Genomic DNA, 9,515 nt, shown 5'->3' on the forward strand with positions numbered 1-9,515 from the left:
CTCCTCTCTTCCCTTCCTCCCCTCCTCTCCTCCCTTCCTATTGCTTTTCCCTCACGTACACACTCGTATCAGACAGCGAGTGAGCGAGCAAGCGAGTGATTCAGGAGATAAGCCTCCCTGGTTGGAATCAATGTAACACCCTACAGTAACTGAGTCATTTCTGGTGCACGCCGCCCCCCTTTTGAAGTTTGTTCTGATGAAAGCATCTTTTCATCTTCATGTATGTCAATATGTAGCCTGTAGGAAACCATGACAGCCACCGTTGTACTGCCCTCACCATGCCACCATCTTTGCCTTTCAGACGTTGGAGGAGAAACAGCCGATACGAGTGGAGGAGGAGGAGGAGGAGATTGTGTTTCCAGGGACAAATTTCCTGGCAGTAGCCAACATTGCTCAGGTAAGTTTGAAAAGGGAGTCGAGAGCTCGAGGTCCGGCCGGTGGCAGCAGGCGGTAGAAAAGGTCACGGTGACAATCCGTACCTGCTGCCGGGAGGCTCAGGGATGTGTGTGTGTGTGTGTGTGTGTGTGTGTGTCTGTGAGGAGGTGTATTCCCTCCTGCGGCCCAACCTGGTATTTAATCATCTCTTCCTTTCCATGCTGATTTGCATGTTTTATATTTCAAGTTTTCACCCCCCTGGAAAAAAAACAGACCTGCGAAATGCAGACGAATGGTGAGGGAGGAAGTGGAGAAATAAAACACATCACACATTAACGCCAAGTGTTCCCATAATTAGATTGCCAGAGCCACAGGGTGAGGGAATCCATTGCTGTTTGATAATTAACTGAGACGGGCTTAGAAGACGGAGGAGAGGAGAGGAGAGCGTGCTGCAGGAATCTCATTAGGGCGCCGGGGGTAATTGGACTTGAGGAGGATAGGGTGTGTCTGGTGGGGCTCATCTCCGGTGCTCTTTGTGTTGGATCATCACGACCCCCACTGCATCCAAATGAACACGCACACACAGACCCACACACACACACACATACTCACACAGGTACATACAGACATATACACATATACACGTGCATACACAGAGCTGTACTCATATGCACACACTCATAAACAGACCCATACACACATGTGCACCCAGACCCATGCTCATATGTCCTGCCATACACCTACACACAGCTCTCCCAGTCAACCTCTGGATGAAAATTCACTGTGATTCACTGGCGATCAAAACTGTTCAGGAATTCTTCTCACACGACATGATTCACTCAACCATTCAGGCGCACGCCGCCAGCACCCCCCACCCAGCTTCCTCCCATATTTATTGCTAACAAGCAAGCCTGTTAGTATAAATAACATCAGGCCGCACATTAGCCCGATGCCTCGGTCACACAAGGGCAGACTATACGTTAACGCCCGGACACCCCCATAACCATTAGACCTCCAAGCTAGGAGGAATGAAGAGAGGACGGAGGATGAAGGGTTGTTTCGCTCTTTTTTTTTTGTGGGAGATGGTGGAGGGGTTGACTTGGAAGAGAGCACAGCGATCGGTTTTATAAGAGACGAATGAAAGAGGGTTGTAAGGTTTGAGGTGGCGGCACCAATTTGAGCAGTTCCACAGTGCCCCCTGTTGGTGGGGATGAGAATTACACTTCGTTTTTTTTTTTTTTTTTTTTTTCTCTCTAAAGACAAAGCAATAAGGAATTCTTGTTGCTGTAAGAAGTAAAGCCAGAGACACATCAAACCGACATCAGAGAACTAGCGGCAACAAAGGCCAAACTGTTGACCGGTTTAAAAAGTTGCACTGAGAACACACCGCAAAGTCTACAGCCAACAGCCAACTAGCACCTACGTTCTGCAATATTTATTTACAGATGTGTTTCACTGCAGAGGCGAGTTACTTCTCTCCTTGGATACACGGGAGTGTGATAGGCTTTGAGCATCTGCATTCACAAACGGCAACACCATGAACTCTCTAAACACACAGCACTTATTTGTTTTTGAGATGTTCTGTATCATGTCCTATTAGCCAGTCATTATTTTGAAAACCAAGTAATTATGAACAAAATGTTTACAAACAAAACAATTTCTTCGTCTGAGGGATATAATACGATATTTCTACAATAATTCTTTATCAGTCTGAGTGATTTATTTTCCCAACAGCCTCCGCCGCCGGTTCAATATGCTCAATCGGCCGAAAAGCTGCCAAGTGTCGGCCTGGTGTGTCACAGGCTTTAGTTGTTCTCAGAGTCAGAAGTCTCTGGTAGAAAATCATGTGTTATATGTGCTCTGCACACAATGTCCTAGAGATTTTCAGTAGTCATGGAATATCTGAATAAGTAGGAACCCACAGGAAAATTACTTTTGGATCTATTTATTTTTTCAATTAACAAGGAATGTGTTTTTATTTTCCTAGCGCTTTTGGCAGAAATACAAAGTGCAGATGCAAACTGCCTCGTCTAGCCAACAACAGTGTTGTATAAACCCTTTGTGTTTTAATTGTTAGCAAGGCAATTAGGATCGAGAAAATATAACTCCAGCAGCCGCAAAAGCTGGTAAAACATTTTAGGAGCCAAATGCCGTAAATTGGAGGATTGCCTCTGATTAACTACACTTTTTTTTTTTTCTCCCTCCCTCCTTACCTCCCTCTCCCTCCCCCTCCAATTATTTATTCCTTCCCTTCACTAACCCCTAAAGTTCTCCCAAACCACCAGCTAAAGGATGCGGCAGTCTCTGCCCATCCAGCTGGCGTTCCTGCCAGGAGTCCTTTAAGTGAGCAGCAAGGAGGCTGACGTAGTCCTTCCTCGCTGCCAGCGCCCTTAATTGACGCCCTCTTAACGTCTTGGCCCCCGTTGCCGAAAATGCCTCCGATCAAAACCAAAAAAATGCCTCGCTCTGCTCGTCCTCCTGCTGTACTGTGCGTTTTCTCTCTTGCTTCTCTCGTCGTTCCCACCCCCATCCCCGTCCTTTACTGTTTTTCTCTCTCTTGTTTTGATTTGTTCTCTCTCTCTCACACACACGCACTCACTCTCTCTCTCTTTCTCTCACTCTCATCTCCTCTCCGTCCCTCCCCACCAGCCTGCATACCACACCCCCCCCCCCCCCCCCCCCTCTGAAAAACAGCCATTGGAATTGAGCTAATAAACTGGCACTGACTCAAGCCCCCCCCCTGCCTGGCTGCCAATGGAATCTGCAAGTAATGCAAACCAGGAGGCAGAGCGGAGGAACAGGATGCATGAAGATGCTCAGAGGAGGTTGGGGGGGTGGGGGGTGGTGGCAGTGGTTTAACAATAACAAATCTCTCTCCCGAACCACCATCACCACCCCCCAGAGCACCCACCCCCCACCCTGACTGTACGAGAGTAACTCTCACTGGCACAGAGCCCTGGCGTGGCCAGATGTTGGCAATAAGAGTGCTATAAGATGGGTCCTCCTTTAATGTGCTCCGATGGAAGAAACAGATGCTGGCACTGTCGGTTCTGCAGTGTTTCTCAGTCAAGTGATTCAACCTCCACAGTAACTGGGATGCGTCTTTTGTTCTTTTTTCCCCCTCTTCTCATGAGCAAGACGTAGCCGAATGCTCATCGTAGCCCAGCCTTTTAAACGGGCTATCATAACCCACACGCAAATTAAACCTGAGGCATTGACACTTAAAAGTCGGACCTACGACCGTTGCGACTATTAGGCGAATCATAACTGTATGGTAAAGTGAAATGCCCGTTAAATGCTGTAATCTCTTGTGTGTGAACCCCCTAGGAGACTGAAGAGGACGCTGTCCTGGGAGACGCCCCCATTGAGCTGGATGGCCAGGCGACTACTGGGGCTCCTCTTTACCATGGACCCACCTTCCCCCCAGTCCCCCCTCAGCCTGTCCCTCTCACGGAGCCCGTCCTTGCGGTCATACACCGGCGGGAGACCCTGGAGAACCGTCTAGTTGACTGGTGAGGCCACATAGTACTACATAGTACACTTACTTACCCCTACCAGGCGTATACTTACCCTGACATAGCTGGTCTGAATGGTCGGTCAGGATTGCACCTACAGTACCGCAGTTCTACTGACACTCGCACGCACACACACACACACACACACACACACACACACACACACACACACACACACACACACACACACACACACACACACACACACACACACACACACACACACACACACACACACACACAAACAGCAGTGTATGTACTGTATCTCACACTCACACACACTGATCTCTATCGCTCTGATTTTTGTTGTTTTGTTTGTCACCAGGGTTGAGCAAGAGCTGATGGCCCGCGTCATTACAGAGATGTTTGCCCGGCGAGCCCAGGGTGACCCGACCAGCCACTCAGACCCTGCGGGGAGTGAAGCCTCAGATGCAGGTGAGCCGTGTAGGTGGTGACCCATCGCACCGACACGGACGTCTCATAAATCGAACAAACTTACAGAGAATACTTGGAACACTGCCCACACAAAGGACTTGACCTGCGATGCTATGCTTGTTTACGGAGAGCCGGTCATCTAGCCCTAACTGCACAGTACACATTAGAAGCGCTCATCTCATGAGGACAGCGAAAGAGTAGACAGTGATATCTCAATAAACGTAATCTCTGTGGATATATTTGGATATTTCAGGGGGGCGGCGGCTCCCAGCTGCCTTGGGTTGTGGCATTGCTGGCACCAATTTCTATCAGTTGAGTCACAGAAAGATTTATGACTCCAGCAGAAGTTCAGCAGTAATGGCTGATCCATAACACACATGGCACGCACAAATGCACGTCCCCTTATGACTCTACAAGATTATTAAATTGAGTTTGGCTCTTAATGAGAGGACGTGTGAGTGAGTGGGGGGGGGTGGGGGTCACGCACAGAGAGAGAGGGAGGCTGGGCGTCAGGCGAGGCGCTGGCAGCTCCCCTCCTCTCTGAACTATTGACTCATACTTAATTCTGCCCATGCCAGCACTGCTCTGTCAGACGTGTCAGCGGGACTGGGGTTGCAGTTCCCTCATTAAGCCCTGATTGCCGCTGTGCTGTGATGGATCTGAGAGCTCCGGAGCCGTAATGGAGGCCGTGCACAGTCACCGGCCCATTAATCCAGACTCTCTCTTTTTTTTTTTTTCTCCCCCCTCCGCGTAATAGAAAGATCAATTGCGTATCACATTTGCAGAGGAGGCTACAAGTCTGCGATCAAGCCAGCGGGTTGCTGTCAGCACTTTTCTCTTCCTTTTCACTTTTCAATCTCTCTCTCTCACTCTCACACACACACACACACACACTTTCTGTCTACCCTTTGATCCCTTACATCTCTCTTTTAAACAATCTCGTTCACTCCTGCTAAAAGTGGCTGTTCTCAAACACTTCCAAAAGTCTCTTGTTTATGTAGGCTGGTTCCACCCACCTACTGCTCACAGCTCCGTGTTCTTTTTCGCTGTGATTATAGTCTGGAGACTCTGTTCACAAGAGGGATCGCAGGGCCATTATAGTCTGGAAACTCTGTTCACAAGAGGGATCGCAGGGCCATCCTGAGTGGCCTCAAATTAGCAACCAGTCGGGGCGGCTAAGTGCGATGACGTTGAAATGTAGCATGTGTTTTTCGAAAATGTAGATCCAACAATGGAGGTTGTGCTAACAAACAATAGTAGCAACGCTAGCAAGCGTCGAAGAATTGAAGCCAGAGCAAGAGGAATGTGTAAATGTATTGATCAAGGGCAAAGGAATTGTTTATTTACTGCCAACGGTTCGGGAAAAATCGAACATAGCACTTTTGCATTAGTTAGTGGCGAAGTAGAAAGTATAGCAACCCCACAGTGGTCGATGCCGATTGGTTAAAGGTTTCAAAATGAACCCAAAGTCTAAACCCATTAGGGTGCAATGACTGGAACCGATCCCCCATGGAGCCTGGACCCCATCTATTCACCACGTGAGTTTGGGTCTGGTTGGACCAGGCTGCTGTTTATGTGATGTCACATTGAAAGGCCAACTGGGATCTGTCTGCATGCTGAATGTTTCTGGTCTAACATGTGCACCTGTGCTTTGTGTAGCCATACATGACATGACCCGACACGACACAGTCCTGCCAGGTCTCCTCCAGTAAAGATGAGAGTTAAAGATGAGTTTGACTTGAGTGAATGAATGAACCATGGTCTCCTCCATTGCAGATGAGCATTAATCAGAAGATCAGATCAGAATAGTATTTATTGCCAAGTAGGTTTACACCTACCTGGAATTTGTTCTGGTGTATAGGTGCATACAGTGAACATAAAACATACAAACACAATAAGTACTACAATACAAAAAGCATTGCAGATGATCATTAATGATGAGCTTTAAGTGACTGAGTGAGATAGTAAGTGAATGATGACCGCTTGTGCTGGTGGTGTCTCCATCTGTCTGACAGGGGGGGCAGCCAGTGGACTACGCCTTCAGTTCTTTCTGGATGATGGTGTCCCAGTGGACACAGCTCTACTCAGGCATCATGTGGAGGAGGCCCTGGCTGATATCATCTCCATTATGCTGGGGCAGAGGGAGGGACGGCCAGAGCCCGCAGCTCCCAGCACTCAGCAGCAGCCAGCTGCATCAGAGGTACACACACACACACAACACACACACACACACACACACACACACACACACACACACACACACACACACACACACACACATACAGAAACACACAGATGTGTGCAAAGAGTTTTTGCATTCATATTAAAAATGAGTTGCCTTGTAGATGGTCTGATCTAAAATTTGTGTGTTGTTAGTATGTTTGCATCAATGTATCAATCAATGTATTGCTCTATCAATGTATTGCTCTACTAGTTACCCATACACAAAACAAGTTGTACTCTTTGTTCTTGCTAAGCCTTTATAACATATGGCACAAGTTACTTCCTCAGTGCCACTATACAGTAAATATTTACTATTCCTTTTTTATAGATTCATTTGAAACATGTAAATCCATTATATCATGTGTGACTAGTGATGATTCGTTATCAATTTGACCTCACATAGCAGTAGTAATTGACAGCGGTGCACATACGGTTTTCACCAAATAATCCTGTGTCTTTTAGGAGGCTGAGGTTCCCACCCCGGTCCCCACCCCTGTGGCCACTCCAGAGCCCAGCGTCAGACAGAGCCCTCCAGCCCGCAGCCACCTCCAGACCCCTCTGGACACCCCCCAGCCCTCGGAGCAGGGCTCCCCAGAACAGTCAACCCACGAGCCTGAACCTCAGCTCACCACTCAAGGTCAGAGGGAATATACACACACACACACACACACACACACACACACACACACACCGTCACCGCAGTACACAGGAACAGGCATAAATATAACATTACTTCTTGTGTCATACACATATCATAGCCCATGTGAATCCATGTATGGTGTGTTAGCCAACAGCATACCATACAAGGTCTGGATTTTCATACCCATTACACTGAGTGCTCAGTGCTCAGTGCTGCTAAATGGACGAGCTGTAAATGGCCAGTGCAGCTTTGAATGCTACAGCGGTCTCAAACATTGCAGCCTTTGACAGGTGATTCCATGTCTGAGCAGAGGAATTAAGAGGTTGTCATTAACTCGGTTGCACACAAAAATCACGTAATTCCAAATTTTCTCTGTTTCTGTCCACGCTTCAGAAGTGGAGCAGCCTGCAGTCGCCACACCCTCCACTACTCCTGTTCAGTCGCCCCCCAGAGTGACCACGCCCTCCCCGCCACCACCCACCCACACGCTGGCCAGCCTGCGGGACAACCCCTGGGGAGACGCAGAGCTCCCGCTTAAAGAGGAGGAGCCTCACAGCGAGAAGGAGGAGCCACTCCAGCCCGCACCAGTGTGAGTGACAGGCCTCAGACTCTACCTAAAACATATGACAAAACTGTCGACTGTCTGGTCTCATAGTTCATTTACATTTCTTCCGTTAGCAGAGGCTTTTCTCCAAAGTGACTTACAGATATAGATTTCATTAGTAGCCTATGTGTGCTCTAGGGCTGCAACTATCGAATATTTTAGGAATCGAGTATTCTATCGATTATTTCATCGAGTTATTCGAGTTACTCGAGTAACCGTTTCAGCCCTAGTGTGCTCCCTTGGACCCATGATCCTGGTGTTATTAGTACTGTCGGTAGACAATGGGTGGTTACAGGAAGTAATTCTGGTCTCTGATTGGTTACTTCCTGGAATTACTTCCTGTTACCACCAATCGTCAGCTTACCAGCCATTGCCTACCGACAAGTGCCATGTTCTACCAGCTGCCCTAACAGTCGAGCCACAGAGTCTCTTGCATTAAATGGCCACCACTTCTATGATCTGTGATGAGTAACAAGGAATGAATGGCAAAGAATGGTACAGACATAGCTGTGAAGAAGTTATTTTGAACCACAGCTCCCCCTGCTGCTTTCCCTCTGAACTGCATATAAAATGGAAACTTGTTCCTCTGGGGTGCAAATCTTTGATCTCTTCTGAGAAGGCACGAAGTGCATTCAAATGATTTGTTTTGAACAAACAGCTGTGTATTGATCAATAGTCTCAGTCAACCAGACGGTGGGCTTTGAGCTCAGATGTACAGATCAAGGCCGCATTGGCTGAGAACATGTTTTGACTTGAGTGATATCTGAAGGGGAAAGGATGGGTAATCGATAGAGACAGACTTGCATAAGACCAGTCTTGCTTAATAGATGAGAAAAGACATCATTGAGCTAGTGCTGTGGAACTCACACCTTTTTAAATATGACACGTTGAATTACGTCTGACACGCCCGCACTCACCCTCAATATTTGAGAAGCAGCTCGACGCGTACAGTTACTCAGTGTGGGGAAACTTTCATCCAAAGTGACATATACTGTCAGTGAAACCCAACTTCAGTAGAAGTGATTTCTAGTAACTGATAAGATATGCATCGTCATCACAGTGGAGTGCAGGTCAGCATCTACGACCTGTGCGTGTGGCAACTGGGGAAAAGGAACACACCAGTGGTTTGAAGATGTTCAAGAGCAGCAAACCCACATTCTGCAAACACACAGAGGAACACTGTCGGTCCGGTCCCAGTGTATGAGACCACCCCCGACAGTAGCTGAATCCTGAGCAGATCTGGTCCTGATAGGACTATGTTTGTTCCAGATTAGGCTGCTTTCTGAGACTAGGCCCAGTGACGGTGCATATGTTTTAGAGCAAGGCTGTCATTCCACCACTGCGATACCTTGGTGATACCGTATGCTGTCAGGCAGTAGTGGGTTGGATAGAATATAGGCCCTTAGCAGGCATTGCAATGCTGGGATTGATGTCTACAGTAAAGACCAGAGGTGTGGCTGCATCTGATCATCTCCAGAAGATGAACACTGCTAGCTTGCAGGCCCAGCAGAAGGGAGTTCCAGTCATCCTGTTGTGATGTAGTGGTGTAGAGACTCTCTGATCGATCCCTTTTATGGATTCTTGTCGTCTAATCTCCTTTCCTCCTCTCTCTGTCTCCCTCATGCCGTGGTGATTTTCCCACCTCCGCCTTGGCAGTATAATGTCTGTGGCCAGAGAAGAGGACGCCATCCTCCCATCTCCTCCTGCAGCCAAACCTCAGTCT

General features: G+C 47.9%; 1 protein-coding gene across 2 annotated transcripts in view; it reads left to right on the plus strand.

Annotated features, from left to right (window-relative positions):
- Positions 1-9,515, plus strand: part of LOC122133483 (protein TALPID3-like) — a 46,748-nt gene continuing 37,233 nt past the window's right edge. The window contains exons 1-7 of one of the 2 annotated variants that reach the window (XM_042709785.1): positions 1-397; positions 3,703-3,887; positions 4,216-4,325; positions 6,341-6,525; positions 7,011-7,185; positions 7,582-7,777; positions 9,449-9,515. The exon at positions 9,449-9,515 is cut by the window's right edge and continues 184 nt beyond it. In XM_042709785.1, the coding sequence (XP_042565719.1) occupies positions 4,232-4,325; positions 6,341-6,525; positions 7,011-7,185; positions 7,582-7,777; positions 9,449-9,515 (717 nt within the window). In that variant the 5' untranslated portion in view covers positions 1-397; positions 3,703-3,887; positions 4,216-4,231. Of the gene's footprint in view, positions 398-3,082; positions 3,888-4,215; positions 4,326-6,340; positions 6,526-7,010; positions 7,186-7,581; positions 7,778-9,448 lie in introns of those variants that run through there. The other variant, XM_042709786.1, reaches the window with a different exon arrangement.

This window comes from Clupea harengus, chromosome 14, assembly GCF_900700415.2.
Source record: "Clupea harengus chromosome 14, Ch_v2.0.2, whole genome shotgun sequence".
In the NCBI taxonomy this organism is placed as follows: Eukaryota; Metazoa; Chordata; class Actinopteri; order Clupeiformes; family Clupeidae; genus Clupea; species Clupea harengus.